At 50.2% G+C, this 24,481-nt stretch overlaps 1 protein-coding gene and 2 long non-coding RNA genes across 4 annotated transcripts in view; 2 read left to right on the top strand and 1 right to left on the bottom strand.

Annotated features, from left to right (window-relative positions):
* The window catches only part of LOC132598311 (uncharacterized), a 30,227-nt gene extending 14,805 nt beyond the window's left edge, over positions 1–15,422 (top strand). Inside the window, exon 4 of the long non-coding RNA XR_009566340.1 lies at positions 13,126–15,422. This is a non-coding gene — a long non-coding RNA (uncharacterized lncRNA). The remainder of the gene's footprint in view (positions 1–13,125) is intronic.
* LOC132598319 (uncharacterized) lies at positions 777–20,914 on the bottom strand. Its single transcript, XR_009566341.1, has 3 exons — positions 20,726–20,914; positions 2,118–2,232; positions 777–1,172 (listed from the first exon to the last, which is right to left on the bottom strand). It is a non-coding gene; the product is annotated as an uncharacterized lncRNA (long non-coding RNA).
* On the top strand, positions 19,810–24,048 carry FAM43B (family with sequence similarity 43 member B). 2 transcript variants are annotated; one of them, XM_060310128.1, is made up of 2 exons: positions 19,810–21,945; positions 23,993–24,048. In XM_060310128.1, exon 1 carries the CDS (start codon positions 20,303–20,305, stop codon positions 21,287–21,289), a length of 987 nt encoding a protein of 328 aa, XP_060166111.1. In that variant the 5' UTR covers positions 19,810–20,302; the 3' UTR covers positions 21,290–21,945; positions 23,993–24,048. The 2 variants fall into 2 exon arrangements, with proteins under 2 accessions (XP_060166111.1, XP_060166106.1); XM_060310123.1 differs by lacking the exon at positions 23,993–24,048 and adding an exon at positions 22,064–22,365.
* Positions 24,049–24,481: the final 433 nt, after the last annotated feature.

The raw sequence follows: 24,481 nt of genomic DNA, 5'->3' as shown, positions 1-24,481 counted from the left end.
TTCTCTTCTTTTCTCCCCTTCCCCTCTCCCTCCTCCCCTCCTTTGCTTTCCTCTGCCGGTTTGCTTCAGTCTCTCCTAGCACCATTAGTCTTTCTCCTTTCAATTAGATCATAGTTGCAAGAAGTCAGGTTAAGCTCTTCATCGTGCAAAAAGAACTAGGGCAGGGTGGGGAGGCAGGTGGACGACAAGGGAAAAATCTCAGGGAAGACCTCACATTGGCTGTCTTGGGTCATATGTCTTTGCCTGGACCAATCACTGTGGCCAAGAGATAGGATAATATGGTTGCCCAATCTGGGACGTGTGCTCACCCTTGTGGTCTAGAGGCTGGAGATTGGGACTGGAAGAGAGGAGGGTCTGATGAGCAGCCAAAGACAACTCTCAGTGTTTAAAAACTGAAACATTCTTGGGACTTCCCTGGTGGCACAGTGGTTAAGAATCCACCTGCCAATGCAGGGGACACTGGTTCAAGCCCTGGTCCAGGAAGATCCCACATGCTGCGGAGCAACTAAGCCCATGCACCACAACTACTGAGCCTGCGCTCTACAGCCTGTGAGCCACAGCTACTGAGCCCGCGTACCACAACTACTGAAGCCCACGCGCCTAGAGCCCGTGATCCACCACAAGAGAAGCCACTGCAATGAGAAGCCCGCACACCGCAATGAAGAGTAGCCCTCACTCGCTGCAACTAGAGAAGGCCCGCGCACAGCAACGAAGACCCAAAGCAGCCAATAAATTAATAAATTAACAAAAAAAAAACCCCAAACTGAAACACTCTAGCCTTTATTATTTTTCTATTGAAACAATTATTATTAAACAACACAGTTTGATAACGTGAGGTTCCTAAAAAATGCACCAGTTGAGTTACAGAAAAATAGATTCCACCAGGGTCAGGGAGAGGTAGTGGGGAAAAAGGCTGAAAAGACACATTAGAGCAAGATCATGGCGGTCCTTTCAATATTTCAATAAATTTGTATCAAAAAACTTAGGTTCCAGGAACTGTGGAGTCCGGACTCTCTTCTGTAAGCAGCACGGAGCTTTTGAGCAGAGGCATGTCAGAGTAAAAGAAACTGCTGAAAAGTCCCCAAACCGTGTGACCATCACCTGTCAGGACTGGAAGAGAGATAACAAACCCATGTGCTAGAGAGGACTGCAGATGAATTTCAGGCTCAAATCTGAGAGAGACAAGGAAAAACAGACCACTAAGGCAACCAGTCAGCTGAAAAAGCCAAGTATCTTCAGCATTTGCCCCCCCAGAAATCCCTTAATCTGTGAGCAACTTGGAACTCACTGCTCCTGTGGCCCTGAGTTTCCAACTCGCAGGTTGAAAGCCTTGCAGTAAACTGATCTTTCTGCTTTGTTGTATTCAGTGTACAGAGTTTGGTGTGTCCGGAACGGACAAACCGAAGGGTCACCAGCCCTAACAGTGTGTAGTAGGACAGCCTTGCTGATGAGGGAGCCGAGGCTCCGAGGGGGCCACACAGCTAGAAAGTGATGGAGCCTTGATGTGACGTGAACCCAGGTCGTGTGGCTCCAGAACCCACCCTCTTAAACACTAGCTAAGGTGCCGCCCAGTGCAGAGACACCCCTCGAAATGCTCCTAACTTGAACCACACCCCGTGTCTAATGGGAAAGACTGCACTTCTTCAGAGAAGAAACGTGAAGAGTCCAAGCCCAAGGAGATCCTCTGAGGTCTCAGGCTCAGTTACTAATGAATATTGGGAATGAAGAAAAGGGAAATCTCATGTTTCTTTGATTCTAAGGCACACCATCCATTTAATTGGGATGAGGGAAAGGAACATTTCATTGAATATATACTTGATCGTAAAACACATGCTGATTTCAGAAACATAATGGGGGAAAACGTGCGTCTTCAGTTGAGGCAATGGAGTATGTAGTGAAAAATGCCTTTGAGAAACCTGTTAGAGATCTTTTCTTACATCTTCCTCAAATGTATATAGTTTGGCCAATCTTTTCTGTAAAAGAACTTAAAACAAGGCTGGGTTCTTTGTCTTCCACTCCCACCTACATCTCCGCCAGAGTTAATCGCTCCCTTCCTTTCTGTGCCTTATGTACGCCTTTTTCTTTCAAGCTTCAGAGTAATTTGTGTGTTTACTTACCTCCTCTGTAAGGTTCTGGATTGGAGAATGAGGATCACATCCTGAATCACGTCCTGTTTGCCTCAGAGGCCCCAGCACAGGGCCTGGCACGTAGTGGGCTCTTAGTGAATATTCACTGAGGGAACACATGAATGAATCAATGAGCGAATACACGCGAGAATGAGGGAAGAGTGATGCCTACACCTTTCAGATCCTCAGCCCACAGGGTTGTGCGTGTGTGTGTGCGTGTGTGTGTGTGTGTTACCGTGTATCTCCCTGGTAGAACCCAAGCAAGCCTCCAGAGGTTTGAACATCAAAGACAGGAGAGGCAGAAGACAGATCTCCTTTCGAGCATGGGGGGTGGGGTGGAAGGCACTGGTTATGCGACCTCGTAGAAAACAGCTGCTTTTACACTAGAGGAGGTGTCCAGCCTCTGACCCTGCTATTGCCCCAAACCTCAACGTCTCATCAATTCTGGAAGGAAACCTTGTGCTGCTAAGCTCACCTTCCCCCTCCTCAACTCAGGCAGGAAGAAGGCAAGACACATTTGCTCCCCAAAATATGCAGAATGGTGGTTGCCATGAGCACTGGGATCCGCATGTTCCTTGACATCGTTTTTTTAGAAGTCTGGTTGCCATGGTAACAAAATACCATTTGCGAGACTGAAGATGAATCTCTGGCTCAAATCTGAGAGAGACGAGGTTCTTTCTAGACATCTCCTGGAGTGGTGGGGCGGGACCAAGCCTTCCACATCGGGACTCTGATAAGCATCAAAGCATTCAATCAAATTGCACTGAAGCAGCCTGAAAAAAAATGGCTGAGGGAAGGAAAATGCAGCCTCCCATCAGGCTGCCTGGATTGGGGGGCTGCCCAACGCATTCCTCAAAGCTCCCCCAGGCACTGTTGACGCCGCCTGGCACATAGGGGGTACGTGCTTTCAAACAGAGTCGCTGTTGCTGGTGGTACATATCTCAAGAACAGTCAAACACAGCCATGGCCAAAACAACAGATGTTCATTCAAAATATAGTTATTGAGCATTTACTACTAGCCATGGATAGTCCTAGGTACTGGGGATACAGACCAAAATCCTCCTTGAGGAGTCCAAACCCTCGAGGAGCTAGATGATAAACAAAGAAGTAACATATGGTTTATCAGAAGGTGGGGTAGGTGGAATAATACTGCCCTCCAAAGATGCCCACATCCTAATCTCTGTGAATTTGTGAATGTGTCACCTTACGTGGCAAAAGGGATTTTGCGCATGTGATCAAGCTAAGGATCCTGAGGTGAGGGTGTTATCCTGGAGTATCCAGGTGGGCCCAAGGTGATCACAAGGGTGTTTGTGGGAGGGAGGCAGGAGGTCAGAGCGAGAAGATTCTATGCTGCTGGCTTTAAAGGTGGAGGAGGGGGCCACGAGCCTAGGAATGTGGGCAGCTCTAGAAGGTAGAAAAGGCAAAGAAATAGATTCTGCCCTAGAGCTTCCAAGAGGAACACAGCTCTGTGGACCTGTCTTGGGCTTCTCACCTCCAGAAGTGTAAGAGGGTAAATTTGTGTTGTTTTAAGCTTGCAGTCATTTGTTACAGGGACAACAGGAAACGAACGCAGATGGTGACAAGGGTCAGTGGGGAAAAATACAGCAGAGGATGAGGGCAGAGAGTGCTGGCAAAGGGTCAGGGTCAGGGAGTCACAGTTTTAAATGGAATGGTCAGCACGCTGGTCTGAGAAGGTGGCATTTGAGCAAAGATGTGAAGGCAGAGATAAGGGGATCTGTGGGTGTCTGAAAACTCCCAGGTGGAGGTGTGCCTGGCCTGTTAGAGGACCAGCAAGGAGGCCAGTGGGGAGTGATCACATCAAGGAAAAGGAGAGCAGGGGACAAGTCCAGCTAGGCTGCTCATTTGAAGCCTGGTAGCCCATGGGGAGTGCTATAGACCAAATATTTGTCTCCCGCCAAAATTCATGCGTTCAAACGTATTCTTCAATGTGATGATATTAGGAGGTGGAGCCTTTGGAAAGTGGCTAGGTCATGAGAGTGGAGCCCTCATGGATGGGATCAGTGCCCCTATGAAGGAGACCCCAGAGAGCTCCCTCACCCCTTCCACCACGTGAGGACACAACGAGATGACGTCTATGAACGAGGAAGTGGGCCCTCACCAGGCGTCAAATCTACCCGTGCCTCGACCTTGGACCTCCCAGCCTCCAGAACTGTGAGAAAGGAATTTCTGTTATTCATAAGCCACCCAATCTATGGTATTTTGTTACAGCAGCCCAAACAGACTATGACAGGGAGCCACTGAAGGGTTTTGAGTAGGGGAGGGACCTCATTGGATTTACCTTCTAGAAGGGTCCCTGCGTTGAGCATAGACTGAGTAGGGCCCAGGGCAGAGGCAGGACAGCCGTGACGAGGCTGCTGCATCTCTCTCCAGGCAGGAGGTGAAAGTGGGTAGACCCGGCTGGGAGGAGTGGAGGTGGCAGGAAGGGGTCACATCCTGGATGTACTGGGAGTGGACCTGACATGAACTGGTTCAGACTGGTTGAGGGTATGAGGGAAAGAAAAGAGTCAAGATCGATGCTAAAATTCTTGGCCTGAGTAACTAACTGAGAGGCTGGCATGGCCATCCCTGGTTTTGGTCATTTTAATTTTGAGAAGTTTATTTGACCTCCAAGTGGAGGGAAGGAAAGAGTCTGGATTCAGGAGTGGTCCAGGCTATAGATAGAATTTGGAGGTGGTTAGCTTGTAAGATGGTATTTCAAGCTAAGAGCCTGGATGAGATCACCAAGGGAGCATGGGGCACTCCAACATCTCAAGGTCAAGGAGATATGGAGAACTCAGCAGAGGAGGCTGAGACGAGTGGCCATGGAGAGCAGAGGACACCAAGTGAGGACACAAAGGCAGTATGTTCAGGAGGAAGGGGTGAGCTGTATCAAACGCTGCTGAGAGCCCAGGAAGGTCAGCACGGAGAATCCACCACTGGATCTAGCAGCTTGGCAGTTGTTGGTGACCTTGAGAAGCTCAGTGGCAGCCAAGGCTGGATGTGAGCAGATCCAAGAAAGTGAGAGGCAAGAAATTGGACCCAAGAAGCAAGAGAGCACTTTTTCTAGTTTTGCTGTAAAGAAAAGCAGAGAAATAGGCATTGGCTGGAGAGAGGATGTCAGATCGAGACAGGGTTTTATTTCGGTTTGGTTTTGTGTGATGGGAGAAATGATAGCATGCTTGTGTGCTGACGGGAAAATGATCCAAAAGAGTGGGGGTGGGTACTGATACCACAGAAGGAAGTGCAGGGGCTCTCTGGAGTGACGACCTTGAGGACATGAGCAGGGACAGCCTCCAAGCTCCAGTGGAGGGGCTGGCTTTGGGCTGTTGGTCTAAAGTGGTGAGAGGGAGGCAGGATATGAGTACAGGTGCAGGTGGGCGGGTGGATGCACTGCTGAGTCTGTTTTCTTCTTATTGCCCCAATTTTCTCGGGGAAGCAAGAGCTTCAGCTGAGAGTAGGGACAAGGGAGGAAGTGTGGGGATTTGAAGAGTGAGGAGGAGGTATGAGATTATCATGCAGGAGAGGGAGAGTGAATGGACTAGGGAAATGTAGTAGAATTGCCTGGTGGTCTAAGAGTCTACCCAAGCCCAGTGGTCATGAATGTGGAGCGAGCTGTGGTTTCTGTCTTTCTCCAGCCAGGCTGAGCTGCATGGGTACAGACATGGAATAAGTAGACAGTTGGATGAAACGAGATTTGGGATTTTGCTCAGGTTAGTAAAATAACCCTGGGGAAGGGAAAAGCATTTGAGGGGTTTGTGGGAGGCAAATTAATGGTCCCCCCCAAATGCCCACATCCTCATCCTTGGAATCTCGGAATATAGCAGACTACATGGCAGAAGGGAATTAGAAATAAGGCTGCAGATAGAACTAAGGTTGCCGATCAGTTGACCATGAAATGCAGAGGTTATCCTGTGTGGTCCAGATAGGCCCAAAGTAATCGCAGGGGTCCTTATAAGCAGAAGAGGAAGGAAGGAAAGAGAGAACCAGAGAAATGGCAGCATGAGAAGGACTCAGCCCAACGTTGCTGGCTTTGAAAATTGAGGCAAGGGCAGTGAACCAAAGGATACGCATGGCCTATAGGAGCTGGAAAAGGCAAGGAAGCAGATTCTTCCCTAGAGCCTCTAGAAGGAGCGTGGCCCTAGTGACACCCTGATGTTAGCCCATTGAGACCTACTTCAGACTTCTAACCTCTAGAACTATAAGAGAATAAATTTCTGTTGTTGTAAGCCATTAAGTTTGTGACAGCTTGTTACAGCAGCAACAGGAAACTAATACAGGGATAGGCAAGGAAGTTGTGGGATTTAAGCTGAGGGAGGAGGGAAATGAGCTATGAGAAGGATGGAAAGGTAGCAAGATTGGAGGCGCAGGTGGGGTCAAAGCAGTGCTGGAGATGAGACACTAGAAGGTAAGTTCTTACACTGTGGGATGCTTTAAACTGACATTATGTAGGGGTTGCAGTTTTTGATAATGGAAAGGTCAAGGGTATGACAGTGGGGATGAGTACTAAGATGGGAAGACAGGATCCTCAGAGGAGGGACCGGGAGGTGGGAATGTTAGAGGATCACTTTGTGGATATTGAAGTCACTAAGGATTAAACAGGAGCGGCAGAGCAGAGAACACTGAGCCAGGAGCTCAGACGTTAGGAAAGAAGGCCCCCCGGGCTGGTAGATAACTGTAGCAAAGAGGAGTACTGGAGGGCATGGTCTAGTGACCTGGGAGATTTTAGGGAGGAAAAGGGGATTTTGATTTGGGAGCAACAAGGACGTCTGTCCCACTGCTGGTCCAGTGGTTAGAGGTGTGGGACAGAAGCCACCCTTCCTGGAGGGGGCTGCAGGAAAGCATCGCATGGGAGCACCATCATTTAACCCCGACTGATGTGTCCTTCTTAACCCACCTCCAAAATGCCTCCCAGTGATCCAGTTTCCCAGCACTCGCCCTGATGTAGTCCCCTCCCCCACTGGATCAGGGCTGGCCCTGTGTGACCAATAGACTATGGCAGAGAAACACTCTGCAGCTTCCATTTTGGCCTCCTGGCTCATTCACTCCGGGGAAAATCAGCCACCAGGCTTTGAGGGCACACAAGCAGAGCTATGAAGAGAAACTGAGGCCTCAACCAATGGCCAACAGCATCTCGCCAGGCACACGGGTGAGCCGTGTCTGAGAGGACCCTCCAGCCCCGGTCGACCCTTTGGATGACCACAGCCCCAGCCAACATCTGACTGAAACCTCATGAGAGACCTCAACAACTGCCCTGCTGAGCTGCTCCCAAATTCCTGAGCCACAGAAACCGGGAGAGGTAATGAAATGATTCTTACTGTTGTAAGCCACTATGTTTTTGGGGTGATTTATTACCCATAGATAATGAAGACACTAATTCTTTATTACTTAATAGTCCCTCCCCCAACAACTCCTCTGTTTCTGAAGAAATGACTTCCTCAAGTAAGTGGCCTCTGATCCCCTTGACTAAGTTAGGAGCCCCTTTCAGAGCGCTCCATCCTTCTCGCCACATAACTACATCATTATTTGCATAATAGTTCATACTGTATATTCCTGTGACACACAGCCCTCTCCCAAGCAGGACTGTAAGCTCCAGAGGAGAGGGCCCACGTATTCCTTGCTCTCCTCTGTACCCTGTGCCTACATATCAAGTGGTCAGAAATCGTTTGTTGAATGGCTGATTGAGTGAATGAAGATATAACATAGATAAACAAGGACCTACTGTATAGCACAGGAAACTATATTCAGTATCTTGTAACAACCTCTAATGGAAAAGAATCTGAAATATATATATATATATATATATATATCTGAATCACCTGAAACTAACACAACATTGTAAATCAACTATACTTCAATTTTTAAAAATTTTAAAATTAAAAAAGAGTGACTATATGTGGTTAGAAGAGGGGGTCAAGTAGAGGGATTCACAGTGAGATCAGCATTAGTACAAAATGAAGCCGACCTCTAAATCCCCTCCTCTGACCCTGTCTTTGCTCCCATCTAGCTCAGGGCCTGTGGGGCTGCAGGAGTCTCCTCTTGCCTGCACTCCTGAGATCCAGCTGTATTCAGATACCAGCCTTTATTTAGGCTGTTCTGTTTGTTATGCAAACATGATTTTGCTTTGCACTGGACTCTAATTGGATGGATGCACGAGCTTATCTCATGAATACAGGTGCGCTGAAGGTAACATTTTCATCCATCACCTTTGCTCACCTCCTACATTCATACCACTCAGTACTGGGGCATCTGATTACAGACTAATGCTATTGTGAAGGCTCCTTTATGCTTAAAATCCTTCAGAACGAATAGTAATTTTGGTCACCTTCCTCTTTTTCTTTATTTCTTAGTAACAAATACACATGCATGATCCTTCCAAAGGGTAAGAACACGCCAAACAGATTTTAGTTACTGCTCTGTCAGTTACTAGCTGTATGGCCTTAGGGAAGTTATTTTACCTCTCTGAGCCTCTGTTCCCTCATCTGTAAAATGGGAATTATAATAGTTCCTATCTTGCAAAAGTAATCATGAGGATTGGCTCTGATAAAGGAAAAGGTTTTGTGTAATTCTGGACACATAAGTAAATATTGGTTTGTTACTGTTAGAAATGAATACAGCTTTGAGCAAAGTCAAACAGTGACAGCTTCCAATAAATCTGCAGCAGAAGTTGGATGTTCATGAGCATTCTAGAGCAAACGCTTCTTTAAAAAGAAATATGCACACACAGATGTTTACCAATTTAGCACCAAAAGGCATGCATACACACACATACACACACACACACACACACACACACACACACACACACACATACATCCTTATAACTGAAATATATCCACATGGTAAATCATAGTTCATTTATATTCATCACTTATATAATCATTTACAATCACCTGGATATTAAGATAATTGTACTTTAAGAGCATTGAAAACCTTGCCCAAATCTCTCTAAATGAAATAGTTCCTGGCCTCCAAGAGAAGCACTTTACCAATTGCTATCTACCTTTTTCAGGGAGGAAAGTTAAGCAGCGCAAGGTCACAAAATGAGTCATTTTCAGAAGTGAGACTTTTTTTTTTTTTAAATAAAAGTGTATGTGCTGTCCTTTAAGAATAATGTACTGGGCTTCCCTGGTGGCACAGTGGTTGAGAGTCTGCCTGCCGATGCAGGGGACACGGGTTCGTGCCCTGGTCCGGGAGGATCCCACATGCCGCGGAGCGGCTGGGCCCGTGAGCCATGGCTGCTGGGCCTGCGTATACAGAGCCTGGGCTCTGCAGCGGGAGAGGCCACGGCAGTGAGAGGTCCGTGTACCGCAAAAAAAAAAAAAAGAATAATGTACTGACCTGCCATCAACTAGGAATTTGCTCTAAGCTGTTTTTCTCATAGTGGAGAGAATGAAAACTGAGTCAAACTCACTCAGCTATTCAGCAACTATCTTTTGAGTACCTACTATGTTCCTGATGCCATCCAGGGCAGTGTGAAGTTAGCAGTGGGAAAGACAGATGCATTCCCTGCCCTCAGAGTACCTGCAGCCTTAGGAGTAAAGGAAGGCAGTCATTAAATAGATGATGACACAAATAATGAATTGAGGGACTTCTGGTGGCACAGTGGTTAAGAATCCTCCTGCCAATGCAGGGGACACGGATTTGAGCCCTGGTCTGGGAAGATCCCACGTGCCGCGGAGCAACTAAGCCCGCGCGCCACAACTACTGAGCCTGCACTCTAGAGCCTGTGAGCCACAACGACTGAAGCCTGCGCGCCCCAGAGCCCACGCGCCACAACTACTGAAGCCCGTGCACTCTAGGGCCCACGTGCCACAACTACTGAGCCCGCGTGCTGCAGTCACTGAAGCCCGCACACCTAGAGCCCGTGCTCCACAACAAGAGAAGCCACCGCAATGAGAAGCCCACGCACCACAATGAAGAGTAGCCCCCGCTCGCCGCAACTAGAGAAAGCCCGTGTGCAGAAACAAAGACTCAACGCAGCCAAAAAAAAAAACAAAAAAAAAAACAAATAATGAATTGATAACAATTCTGATAAATGCTTTGAAGGGTACTTTGAGGGACACAACCAAGGAAGTCAGGACAGTTCAGGGAACTACTTCCCTAAGAGCAGTGACTTTTAAGCAATGGCTTGAAAGATGGATAGGCTGGAAGAGGAGATGAGAAAGAAGGCTGAGGACCAGAGGGAACAGCATGTGTAAAGGACCTGGGGCAAGATGGTACTCAGAGGTTAGAGGCGCTGGGAGGAGGCTGGTAAAGCATGGCTGAGACACAGAGATGTAGGCAAGAGGGTCTTAGAGGGAAGCTGGGCAGCAGGGAGAGGGGGATGCGATCAGAGCTTTGGGGGCCTGTGTGACAGACTGGGGATTACGTTCGTTATCTTTTGCTAAAAAACAAATCCAAAGCTTAGTGATTTAAGACAAGAATAACTGTTTATTATCTCACAGTTTCTGTGGGTCAGGAATTTGGGAGCTGCATGGTTCTGGCTCAGGGTCTCTCATGAGGTCGCAGCCTAGATGTCAGCTGGGGCTACAGTCATCTGAAGGCTTGACTGGGGTGGAGGGTCCACTTCCAAGATGGCTTCCTCACACGGGTGGTGAACTGGCAGGAGGCCTTAGTTCCTTGCCATGAGGACTTCTCCGCAGGGCTGCTTGAGCGTCCTCATGACGTGGCAGCTGGTACCTTCCAGCAAGAGTGATCCAGGAGAGAACAAGGCAGTAGCCACAATGTCCTTCAAGTTCTAGCCTCAGAAATCACTGGGTGCTGGGGACTTCCCTGGTGGTCCAGTGGCTAAGACTCCACACTCCCAATACCGGGGTCCCACCGGGTTCCATCCCTGGTTGGGGAGCTAGAGCCTGCATGCTGCAGCTAAAAGATCCCGCACGCCACAACTAAGACCCGGCACAGCCAAATAAATAAATAAATCCTTTTTTTTTTTTTTTTTTTTTTTTTTTGGTACGCGGGCCTCTCACTGTTGTGGCCTCTCCCGCTGCAGAGCACAGGCTCCGGACACGCAGGCCCAGCGGCCATGGCTCACGGGCCCAGCTGCTCCGCGGCATGTGGGATCCTCCCGGACTGGGGCACGAACCTGCGTCCCCTGCATTGGCAGGCAGACTCTCAACCACTGCGCCACCAGGGAAGCCCAATAAATATTTTTTTAAAAAATAAAAAAGAAGAAAAAGAAATCACCCAATGTCATATCCACAATATCTTTTTCATTACTCAGGTCAGCCCTATTCAGGGTGGAGGGGGCCACACACAGGCATGAATACCAGGAGGTGAGCCTCACCGGGAGCCGTCGTGGAGGCTGGCTCCAACAGGAACGTCTTACACATCTCCACCTATCTCTAGGTGCCCCACGGTGTCCAGTTTTGAACTCAGCACCCACGTAGTACAATGACTCCTATGATGGCAGAATGTCCAAACCAGAAGGGACTGTGGCGATTAGTCCAGCTTCCGCATTTGTCAGAACAAAGCTGCTGAATAAATGCATAAATAAATATGAATTAATTAATCGATTGGTATGCACTGAGGTGCGTTCACATTGCCAGGGACAAATGATAATGAGACCAAGGGAATGCGACACACGAATCTTGAGCACAGTAATGAACCATCAGAAAAGTACTGAGGAGAGATTTTCCTTAGACATGGAGCATTGAGATGAAGTCCCCATTCCTTCCCCAAGCCTCACTAAAATGACAATAAAGGAACAAAAGTGGCATAAACTGACAAAGAAAAAGGAGGCGATGACAGCCGCTGAGAGGCGTTAACAACATGTTGGAGGATGTTGACAAGGGATAGCAAGCTCAGTGGAGCGCAAAGGATGGAAACCCAGAAAGAATCAAGTCGTGTCATGCTGAGGAGCCCCAGAAACCCAGGAACCCCACGCACCAGACATCTCTGGTGACAGCAGGTCAGATGTAACAACCGAGGATCAGTGAGAGCCCTAGGTACCTTCCCCTCTCCGGAGCAGCGTGGAGATCCCACCCCACCCCTGCACCAGAAGACTGGGGCTTTCCTCTCTGGGGAGACGGACCCAACGCGCCTCTGGACTGAGGACCCCAGGCGTGGCCGAGGGCAGGGAGGCACCATCCTGAACACGGATGAAGTGGCAGCCCGCCTACTGATCAGTGAGACCTCCAGGAGGCCCTGTCTCTACTCCACCCCCAGAATGCTGGCAGCTGGGTTTATACATCCCCTCCCCCATGGCCAGGAGGCTCTAGGAGTTCTCCCTGGGGACCCTGGCCAGCCCAAAAGAAAAGACCTACAGACCTCAACATTGGAGGGCTGTTAAAAAAAAAAAAAAAAACCAGAGCTGGATGGTGGTTAAAGTGGTAAAAACAGATTTGGGGGGGAGGGGTGAAGAAAAGTGGGTAAAAACAGATTTTATTCAGGAACGACTGCAATAGAGAAACCTCAGGATGGAACTGGGGTCAATTCCAAATACAACAAGAACAAGGCGGTATTTAGAGCCAAGAAGCAGGGAGGAGGGTCAGTGGAGGGCAAATTACTAAGAGGAAAAGTCAGAGCTAAGAAGGGATTCTGCCTAAACCCACTTGACAGGATCTTTGCTGAGGGCAGACCCAGGTGACCAGCTATCAACAGAGGGGATGATGGGAGGGTGAGGAATGTGATCAGATATCCAGGGTGGGGGATTCTGTCTAAACTGACTTAACAAGATTCTTGCTAAAACTGGGTGATGCCGGAGGGAGCCTAGTCGAGAAAAGGATTCAGAGGAGCCTGAGCCAAGTTTGGTCAAGGAGAGAGTCTTTGCCAGGGTTTCTTTGTAACCTGGCTGTGTGTGTCATCAGATAAGGAGGCCCATATATGACAAGTCCTGTTCATCCCCCTGCACCTCCCATACACAGAGTTTCCAATCAGTGTTTGTGCCTCTCAGATAGGGCTAGACGATAGTGATTACCAGACATTAGAGGAAAGCTGTAAGCATGACAGTCAGAGATGTACATCTTTTAATTTTTTTTTTTTGTTTGTTTTTAAACAGGGAGAAAGAACTCAGGGAGAAGAGCAATGCATGAAACTGAAAAAAAAACTTTCAAAAACAACTGTCATGGACTTTTCTGGTGGCGCAGTGGTTGAGAGTCCGCCTGCCAATGCAGGGGACACGGGTTCAAGCCCTGGTCCTGGAAGATCCCACATGCCATGGAGCAAATGGGCCCGTGCGCCACAGCTGCTGAGCCTGCGCTCTGGAGCCTGTGAGCCACAACTACTGAGCTCGCATGCCAAGAGCCCGTGCTCTGCAACAAGAGAGGCCACCACAGTGAGAAGCCCACACACTGCAGCGAAGGGTAGCCCCCGCCCACCACAACGAAAGCCCACGCGCAGCAACAAGACCAAATGCAAAAAAAAAAAAAAACCACCAAAGAAATAAAAACAACTATCATTAGAAAACCCTAAAGATTCCACAAAAACCTTAGAATAAGTAAATTCAGCAAAATGACCAGATACAAAATCAACGCACAAAACTACAAAACTCAGTTGCATTTTATTGACTAGGCATGAACAATTTCTGAAAAGGAAATTAAGAAAAAAATTCCATTTACAATAGCATCAAAAAGAATAAAATACTTAGGAATAAACTTCACCAAGGAGGGGAAAGACTTGAACACTGAAAACTACAAAATGTTCCTGACAAAAATTAAAGACAACACAAATAAGTGGCAAGACATTCGTGTTCATGGATTGGAAGACTTCATATTGTTAAGATGCCAATGCTACCCAAAGCAATTTACAGATTTAATGCAAACCCTACCAAAATCCCAATGGTATTTTTTTTTCAGAAAAAGAAAACTCAATCCTAAAATTCATATGGAATCTCAGAGGACCCTGAAAAAGAATAAAGTTGGAGGTCTCACACTTCCTGATTTCAAAACTTATTACAAAGCTATAGTAATCAAAACAGTGTGGTACTGGCATAAAGACAGACATATAGACCAATGGACTAGAATAGAGATGGAAGCAAATGCTTGCATATATGGTCAAATGATTTTCAACAAGGGTGCCAAAACCAATCAATGGGGAAAGAACAGTCGTTTCAACAAATGGTGTTAGGAAAACTAGATATCAACGTGCAAAAGAATGATGTTGGGCCCTTGCCTTACATCATATACCAAAACTAACTCAAAAATGGATCAAAGACTTAAAAATAAGACCTAAAACTATAAACTCTTAGAAGAAGACATGAGGGAAAGCTGCATGACATTGGATTTGGCAGTGATTTCTTGGATATGACACCAACACGGGCAACAAAAGTAAAAAGAGACAAAGTGGACTACATCAGAATTTAAAATTTCTGTGCATCAAAGAGCGTGATCAACAGAATTAAAAAGCAACCTAAGGAACAGGACAAAATATCTGCAAATCATATATCTGATAAGGGGTTAATATCCAGAATCTATAAAGACCTCCTACGATACAACAACAAAAAAATAAATTTGGATAGCCATCTCTCTAAAGAAAATATACAAATAGCCAACAAGCACATGAAGAAATACTCAACATCACTAATTAGGGAAATGCAAATCAAAACCACAATGAGAGGGACTTCCCTGGTGGCACAGTGGTTAAGAATCTGCCTGCCAATGCAGGGAACACGGGTTCTAGCCCTGGTCTGGGAAGATCCCACATGCTGCAGAGCAACTAAGCCCACGTGCCACAACTACTGAGCCTGTGCTCTAGAGCCTGCAAGCCACAACTACTGAGCCCACGTGCCACAACTACGGAAGCCCACATGCCTAGAGCCCATGCTCCGCAACATAAGAAGCCATTGCAATGAGAAGCCCCCCCCCACACCGCCACGAAGAGTAGCCCCCACTTGCCACAGCTGGAGAAAGCCCACGCACAGCAACGAAGACCCAACGCAGACCCACCCCAAAATAAATAAATAAATAAATTTATTTTTTTAAAAGTAGAATTACCATATGATCCAGCAATTCCACTTCTGGTTATACACCCAAAAGAATTGAAAGCAGGGTCTCCAAGAAATACTTATACACCCATGTCCATGGCAACATTATTCACAATAGCCAAAAGGTGGAAGCAACCCAAGTGTCCATCAGTGGCTGAATGGCTAACAAAATATGCTATATACATACAGTGGATTATTGTTCAGCCTTAAAAATGATGGAAATACTGACACATGCTACAACATGGATGAACACTGAAGACATTACGCTAACTGAAATAAACCAGTCACAAAAAGACAAATACTGTGAGATTCCACTTATATAATGTACCTAGAGTACTCAGATTCATAGAGACAGAGGGTTGAATGATGGTTGCCAGGGGCTGGGGGTGGGGGTGGTGGGGACCGGGGGAGAAATGGAGAGTTGTTTTGTTAGTACAAAGTTTTGATTTTGCAAGATGAAAAGTTCTAAAGATCGGTTGCCCAACAATGTGAATATACTTAACAATACTGAACTGTACGCTTAAGAATGGTTAAGATCGTTAAGTGTTATGTGTATTTCACCACAATTAAAATTTTAAAAAAATTTGAAGCAACTATAATTAATATTTTGAGAGGAACAGGAGATAATATGTCCATGAACAAGAATAGGATGCTATAAAAAAGAACAAGAAATTACTCTTAGAAGTGAAAAATTATGAGAAGAGACATACCAAAAAAAATCCAAATAGAAAAGTTGGAAGATAAAGTTGAGGTAATGTCCCAGAAAACAGAACAAACATTTTTTAAAATGGAAAATTGGAAAGAACATTTTGAAAAATTAGAGAATCAATCCAAGAGGCCCAACATCCAACTAAACTAGAAAAAAACAAAAACAGAAATGAAATGGAGGGAATCAGCAAAAAGAAGTGTCCCCAAAATTGATTTTCAGATTAGGAGACTGACTTCCAGATTGAAAGGTTCACCAAGAGGTGCCCGTAGTGAATGCACATCGTTTGGAACTTTAGACCTCCGAGAGATCCTGAAAACGTTCAGAGAAAACTCAAGTCACACGCACAGGATCGGGTATCAGAATGTCGCTTGACTTTTCAACAGCAACCATGGGTCAACTCCTCAAAATGCTGAGGGAAATTTATTTCCAATCTAGAACTCTACACCCAGGAGAACCAGCAATCAAAGCTACTGGAATACATGCTCTACCAAAGCAAGGAAATAAACCCTGTTTGGGAGCGGGGGTGGGGGGGAAGGCAGAAAGCAAGGGAACCAGAAAACAGGATCCAACACAGGAAAGAATCAAAGGAAATTTCCAGGGTGGTAGTAAAACAAGGTCCCAGGACAATGGCTCTACAGGTCTGTAGGGTAAGCAGTCCAGGTTGGAGCCCAGGGAGGACGCCTCAGGAGGGGTGTCTCTAAGGACCACCTGGTGTGTTCAACCAGGTAGAGGGACATTTTACAGTACCGCTGGACAGTTGGGGGATGAATTAGTGATGGGTACATAAGGAAGTTTTTTTTGTTTTGTTTTGTTTTTGTTTTTTAATAAGGTGATTAAATACCTCTAGAAAAGAAAAATGTTGTCCAGTAAGGAAAAATGAAATCATAACACACTTCAAGGCTCAGCTATGAACAATAGTTACATAGACATAATACTTGAACACTGAATACTGATGCCACAGTAACAAAATGATATAACTAAACTGAGAGGAAGGAAGAGAAAATAATGTGTGGGATGCGGGTAGATGAAAGGGCATTAAATCTTCACCTTCCATAGAAGAGAGGCAATAGATAAAGTTTCAAAAAGTGGGAAATCTGAATTAGGTGTGTTATTTAAAAATAAGGAGGGGGCTTCCCTGGTGGCGCAGTGGGTTCGTGCCTCGGTCTCGAAAGATCCCACATGCCACGGAGCGGCTGTGCTCGTGAGCCATGGCCGCTGAGCCTGCGCGTCCGGAGCCTGTGCTCTGCAACGGGAGAGGCCACAACAGTGAGAGGCCCGCGTACAGAAAAATAAATAAATAAATAAGGAGGCATATGACAGAAGTTCCATCTAAAATGCATGAAAGAGGGGTTGTCTTTGGAAGTGAGACTTGAGACTGGGGAAAGGATGGAGTAGGGGACTGATTTTTTAATTACACGTCTCCTATAAGGCAGTTATATGACTTTTTCAACTAATACCAGTATAAATATGCTAGAGCTAAAAATTAAATTGAAAAAAGAAAATAAAAAGTCCAACTACATGCCAGTCTGTGAAGCAGTGATGATACTGCTCTGGTACAAAGCCGGGAGCTCCTACCATGGATGGGAGAGAAGGGAAGGAAGACTTAAGGGAGGGGACAGCCTTGAGCTCTGCCTGGATGAATGGGACCAGGCCAGCCTCTCCAGTCTTCTGAATAGAAAGGACAGTGGGAGCTCTAGGGCAGCTGAACCCTTCCAAGGAACAAGTTTAGAGGAAGAGGAGCCGAAGGCAGGACACCAGGCCCGAGGGTGTCAGGAGGAGCCCCTGAAGGGAGGAGTGGCCCAGAGCCGGTGCCAGAGGGAGGAAGTCCCTGCAACGGAGGCCAAGGTGAGTTGTCCACAAGGTAACAAAATGGCTAACAATGTCAAATGCTGCTTTGTGGTCCAGAGGACTTAACATAAACACACCCTTGCAGGACTTCCCTGGTGGTCCGGTGGTTAAGACTCTGCACTTCCACTGCAGGGGTACAGGTACCCCTTAGTCAGGGAACTAAGATCCCATATGCCGCGTGGCCAAAAATAAAAATTAAAAACAAACAAACAAAACATACCCTTGCACACTGTGATCTCAACGCAGTCCCGGGTAACCCTCCCCACACCCACCCCCCGCCAGGATATTCCCAAAGCAGTGGGAACAGAACAGAAGCAGGACTAGGTGAGCGAGCCTACACTAGGCTCCCAAGTGCAGCGCCCCACCCCTTCCTGTTCTCTGAGAGGCAGGAGGCTTAGTTACGGGGTCGAATGCAGGCAATGCTTGGGACACGCTTATACTAAAGAAATGGTCATTTAGCTGAAATTCAAGCTTAACTGGGCTTCCCGTGTCCTGATACATTAACTCTAGCAACCCCAGGAGGCTACGCCTTCCCAAAAGCTTGGAGATATCTCAGGCTTGCAAGCGGAAACTTTGCTACTGGCTGCTCCCACCAGCCTCCTGATGCTTGTGGGGAAGAGGACCCCGAGGCAGTGAGGTCCAGTGGGTGGATCCTTGTGCCTCTCAGGGCCTGTCCTCTTATGGAGAAATAAGGCCATGGCTATGGCGTGGGGACAGTAGGAGACCTCCATGTCCTTCTGGAGTGATTTTTTTTTTACCACAAGCATGTATTACTTTTATAATCAGCAACAAGCCATAAAGACATTTCCACCTTAAAAATAAAATAAAATGAGGCTGCAGTGGACCAGGTAATCTCTGAGGCCCCACTGAAGCTAAGATTCTGCAGTTCCAAGTCATTTCCTAGTCTTTATTTGCATGTCATTTTAGGAGCGTTCAGTGAGGCAGCCTTGTGAGGGGGAGGGTTGCTTTTATCCCCCCACCAGGGATTCTGAGCCCAACCGGCTGGCCTGGGGCGAACGTGGCCAGGCTGTCCCCACTCTGGGAGGTCACCTGGCTTGGCCTGGCCTAGCCCAAGCCTCTGGGCTCATTCCTGACCTGGAAGCCTCCTCGAATGACCTGTTCTGAAGCCACCGAAAGGGCTTGGGTGTTGGCTCTGTAGGAGACTCCTGGGCCCCAATCAGAGCAGTCCTGAGATTCTAGGGAGCTTGTGATTTAACAGATCCTGAAAGGGGCAGATGTGTCCCCATACCCAGGCACAAGTATCTCTTTGCCAGTACACTAGGACCGCTCCCTAGTAAGAGGCCCCACTGGAAGGTCTCAGGGGAGGGTGGAAAACGCCCCATCCATATGCAGCATACGGTGGACTCACAGAAGAGTGAGGGTCCTGTCGTGGGTCACCCGAGCCTGAGTGGCGCCCCAGTTCCACCTCCTGTCAGCTTTGTGACCTTGGGCAAGTTGCTTAACTGAGAGCCTGGGTAGTCCTGCGATAATGACATAATGAATGCAAACCCCCCGGAGGTGGCGGCCGGGAGGAGGAGAGGTGATCACAAACAGTAGTGGGATCTATTTAATCCCGGGAGAGTCAGAGGCTGCCCTTTGGCCAAAGGAGCTTTTGATCTGCAATTCCCACAGACCCAGGACCACTCTGGAAGGTTCCCCACCCTCCGAGAGTACCCTCCCGGCTTTAGTCCAGGCGAGAGCCACTACCGGCTGCTGGAGCTGTGACTGGTCTCCCAGCTCAGGCGCAGGAGCCTGGCCCACGACCTTGGAAGAATCTGGGAGAACGCTTCACCAAGCGACAGTACTTTTCCATTGCACTGCTCGGCCGCCTCATCTGGCTTTCTGCTGCGCAGACAAGAGGCCAAGTGAGCCAGGCCGGCCCATCAGGAACCCACCCGAACTCACCCTCAGAGATGCGGGTAGGGATGTGAGGGGCAATGGGAATCCTAGAAAGAGGAGGGGGATACCGAACGCTCCAGGAGGAGCTTAGAGACCACCAGTGAGACCTGAGAAACTTGCGTTGGCAAAGCCCTCCGGTGGATTTCAGGAGATTCCTACCTCCACCCCTTCCCCTCCGACGATAATGATTAAACCCGATCCACCGCGCCTGTGCTGGGTCTCGGGCGAAGAGCACTGCTAGCCTGCGCGGGGGAGGAGAGAGAGGAGGGCGAGAGGAGGGGACAAGAGAGCTAGCGGTCCCGCCCGGTGATGTAGGCAGCCCGGGGAGGTGGAGCCGCGACGCGTGAAGGAGTCCCCACCGCAGTCGCGCTCTCTCGGTCTACCCCTCCGAGCAGCCAGCCGCCAGCCCCGGCTCCGGCGACCTCCCTGCCGCCGCAATTTGGGCGGCGGGGGCCGTGGGATTCCCCCTATTCGAGCCTGAGGGGCGTCTCCTCCCCGCCCAGCCCCTGCCCCTCCTTGCTTCCCGGACGGCTGGAGCGACTCCCGGGGGACGCTGTTCCCGGACGCTCGGCCGCCGCCCGGGCATCTCGGCTGCCAGCCCGGCTGGGCACCGGGCATCTGCGAAGCTAGCTAGCCCTGCCTGGCACTGGGCATCTCTGGGCACCGACTGTCTCCGGCGCCGCCCAGCTTCTCGAAAGCCCGGGGCCGCGGGCTTCTGCGCGCCCTCCCTTCCCCCCGGCCGCCGGGCAGGACGCCCGTGAGCTCGCGGCGTCCCCAGCCCCTCTGGCCGCCGCCGCGATGCTGCCCTGGAGACGTAACAAATTCGTGCTAGTGGAGGGCGAGGCCAAGTGCAAGGCGAAGAGCCTGAGCCCGGGGCTCGCCTACACGTCGCTGCTCTCCAGCTTCCTGCGCTCCTGCCCGGACCTGCTGCCCGACTGGCCGCTGGAGCGCCTGGGTCGCGTGTTCCGCAGCCGGCGCCAGAAAGTGGAGCTCAACAAGGAGGACCCGACCTACACCGTGTGGTACCTGGGCAACGCCGTCACCCTGCACGCCAAGGGCGACGGCTGCACCGACGACGCCGTGGGCAAGATCTGGGCGCGCTGCGGGCCGGGCGGGGGCACCAAGATGAAGCTGACGCTAGGGCCGCACGGCATCCGCATGCAGCCGTGCGAGCGCAGCGGCTCAGCGGGCTCGGGGGGCCGCAGACCGGCGCACGCCTACCTGCTGCCGCGCATCACCTACTGCACGGCGGACGGGCGCCACCCGCGCGTCTTCGCCTGGGTCTACCGCCACCAGGCGCGCCACAAGGCCGTGGTGCTGCGCTGCCACGCCGTGCTGCTGGCGCGGGCGCACAAGGCGCGCGCCCTGGCCCGCCTGCTCCGCCAGACCGCGCTGGCGGCTTTCAGCGACTTCAAGCGCCTGCAGCGCCAGAGCGACGCGCGCCACGTGCGCCAGCAGCACCTCCTCGCTGGGGGCGCCGCCGCCTCGGTGCCCCGCGCCCCGCTGCGCCGGCTGCTCAACGCCAAGTGCGCCTACCGGCCGCCGGCCGCCGAGCGCGGCCGCGGGGCGCCGCGCCTCAGCAGCATCCAGGAGGAGGACGAGGACCAGGACGAGGAGGCGGAGGAGCTCGAGGAAGGAGCACCCCAGAGCGAGCGGCCGGAGGTGCTCAGCCTGGCCCGGGAGCTGAGGACGTGCAGCCTGAGGGGCGCCCCGGCGCCTCCGCCGCCCTCGCAGCCTCGCCGCTGGAAGGCCGGCCACCGGGAGCGGGCGGGCCAGGCGCGCTGAGAGCCGAAGGGACAGGACTTGCGGCCCCAGACCCGGCCGGCCTGACTTACAGCCTCTAACCCCGGCCCTGCCCGCTACGGCTCCCCCTGGCACCCCGGCCCTTGCCTCCCTCGTGGTCTCTGTTGTCGGCGCGAGCCTCATCCTGGCTCACGGTGACCCCTGACACGCCCTTGTGTTGGGGAACCAGATGGGGGAGCAGCAGAATTCAGTGCTCACCTCTCCCCCCACCTGAGTGTCCCGGGGCCCTCCACTGTGGATTTGCCCCCTACGCTTCCCACCAAGTCTCTTTACCCATAGACCACGCCCTCCCTCCCCAAACATCCTCTCAAGAGAAGGGGGGGAGACGTTTCCAGAAATCCAGGAGGGTGGCCTTGGATCTTGGCCAGGTGGAGGCAGTGGTCCTGCCCTTGACCAAGCTAGCCTTCCTCCCTGGGATGAGACCAACCCTGGGGAGGCATTCTTGTAGGGGGAAGAGTAAGTAGCCCTGGAGAACTGAGGCCAGGCCCAAAGTGGCAACTGAGTCTGCTGCCATACACACAAGGAAGAGTTCTCTATACCTGGCCTCTCTACCCCTTGGAGGACTTCTGGGACTTCACTGCTCTGACTCTGGAGAAGACTGGGATGTTCCCACCAACCCCAACCACAGGCTAGGCCAGGTAACAGCTCTCTGCACCAGACGGCTGTCCAAGCCTGTGCCCTGGCACCTGCCACCCCCCCACAGGACTCCTCACCCCCCCATCTTTCTGCATACCGAAGTGTGTGGTTCCCCCCTAGGTGCCCCACAACCAGGACCAAGACGAGACCTCCAGAGGAGGGAAGGAGGACCTCTGGCAGTGCTTGAGCGCACTGACTACCCAGAAAATGGACACAGGAGGGATGCCCCCAAGTTGAGGCTTGTCAGAGCACGAGGGTCCTGACAGCAGCTGGATTCTCATAGCAGGATGAGGCAGGAGGATGCGGTAACCCAACAGAGAGAGCGGGCCCCTGCCCACGTGTCTCTCAGCAAGGCCACTAAAAGCCCAAAGATCTATGTGTCACCAAATGATCACTGTAAATAAAGTGTTCCTGCTTTTTCAGCCTGACACCACTCCTGTGTTGTGTTTGATGCCAGGCCTGCTGGGGGTGAAAAGATTATCATCAGAACCTTAAAGGGCAGGAGAAGACCCCAGGAAGTATCCCCTTTAGCAGCTGGAGCCAACTCTCAGGATAGGGGGGGACGAAGGGGCTGCTGCCAGGAAGCTGTTCCCTTCATGTCGGGAAAGGAGACAGTAGCAGGTGCCTCGCCTGCACGTCACCTGTGCCAAGCCTGGAAGGGTTGTCAGCTGTCTTTCTCAGCATCCCGGAATGTCTCTCTGCCTGGGCACCAAACACAAGTGTCTCTGGGACATTTGGCAGGGAGGGGGCACTGGGCTGGGGCCTTCTCATCAGCCATGTATCTTTGAGAAGATTCATGTGTATGTATGTCAAAGCAGGTGGTATTTGCTGGGTCTCCTCAAGGATGTAAGGGAGAGGGGTGGGCAACCCAATTTGCTTTCAGAGAAGCTGAAGAGATCTGTCCAGACCATTATAACAGCAGGAGTCCTGAGCTTGGATATCTTCTTTATTTCTGTGCTGAGCTGGGCACTGATCCCAGAGTTGTCCAGAGCCCAGACGAGTGGCCTCTGCAATCGCCAGCAATCAGGATTGTTCTGTTTCCTGGAGCTGCTGGAACAGAGGGTACCACTGCCGCTTCACCCTGGAGGAACCCAGGCAGGATTGGGGGGGGGGGACTCTGAAGGGGAAATCTGGGCTTGACTTCACATGTTTTGGGGGTGACAGGGATGCCCTGCATGTTCATTGCTTCCCTCTTATGCATTGCCAGGGGATTTGTTGGTGTTTCTCCCCATATACAGAAGGAGAGAAGGAAGTGGGAAGATGTCAGCCCCGGGAGAGGAGGATGGGCTGCAAGGCAGCCTCTGGGGTTAGAGACAACCTCACCCAGAAACAAGGTCACAAGCACACCCTCTTTAATCAGATGCTTGCAGCAGAAATTTACTAAATGCCTGCCTTGGGACAGGCACTAAGCTAGGTCCTAGCGGTCCAGGAGTCCCTTCCCTGTGGCTCTTATATTCTCAAGTGAAATGCGTATAATTAAAGGAACACTTGCAATATAATCATTCACAAGCATGCTCCCAGCCTTAGCCTCTGCCCCTCCACTCTTCTCTGGCAGCCTCGCAAAGCATAGACACACACACACACACACACACACACACACACACACACACACACACACACACACACACACACAGAACTGCCTCCTTCCTTTCCTTGCTCACAGTATGCTCGCCAGACCTGGAGTTAGAAGACCAGAGTGAAGGGACTGTCCCTGCCTCCTTACCAGCTGTATGATGTTGGGCAACTCGCTCAGCCTCTCTGAGCCTCACCTTTCTCACTGGTAAAATGGGAGGGGGCTAATATCTACCTGACAGGCTGATTATAAGAATTAAATAGAATCATGTCTGTAAAAAAGCTTTGGCAGATAATAAAATGCCCAGCACATGTGAAGAACAACCATTTTACCCATAGGATTCTTCTCTTTACATTAGGATTTTTAGTGTGCCTTCCCCCCACGTCCACTCCACTCTCCCTGGCAACGGTGATTATAAGTTGTTTTCTCTCTCTCTCTCTCTCTCTCTCTCTCTCTCTCTTCGCCATGCTGTGCAGCTTGCGGGATCTCAGCTCCCTGACCAGGGCCATGGCAGTGAAAGCCCGGAATCCTAACCACTAATCCTAACTCCCACATCTCTATTCTTGATGTGTGTGATGGAGGAAGGAGCTGGTCCACCTTCCCTCCCACAGTGGGTTGAGGATGAGGTAAACCACAGGGGAGCCAGCACAGTGCCAACTGCCACCAGGCTACAGACTGGGTGTTGAGGGCAGCCCCAGCCAGCAGGCCCCAAGCATCGTTGCTACCAAAGGAGGAAGATGCATCCTGGAAAATCAGACCCCCTCCACCTATGCACTGACTGCCTTTCTCCCCCGATCTTCGACACAAGCTCAAGAAGATCCCTGAGGCATTGGGAAGCCATCTGGCGTCCCTGTGCCTCTTTTCCAGCACCAGATTCCCCACCTGTAAAATAAAAATGGGCGAGTTCTCCCAGTCCTAGGTTTCCCAGGGGTGCCCCAGGAGCTGCTGTGGGGAGTGATGGGGAG

Source organism: Globicephala melas, chromosome 1, assembly GCF_963455315.2.
Source record: "Globicephala melas chromosome 1, mGloMel1.2, whole genome shotgun sequence".
Classification (NCBI taxonomy): Eukaryota; Metazoa; Chordata; class Mammalia; order Artiodactyla; family Delphinidae; genus Globicephala; species Globicephala melas.
Note: the sequence above shows the minus strand (reverse complement) of the source record. Positions and strands in the feature narration are given on the sequence as shown.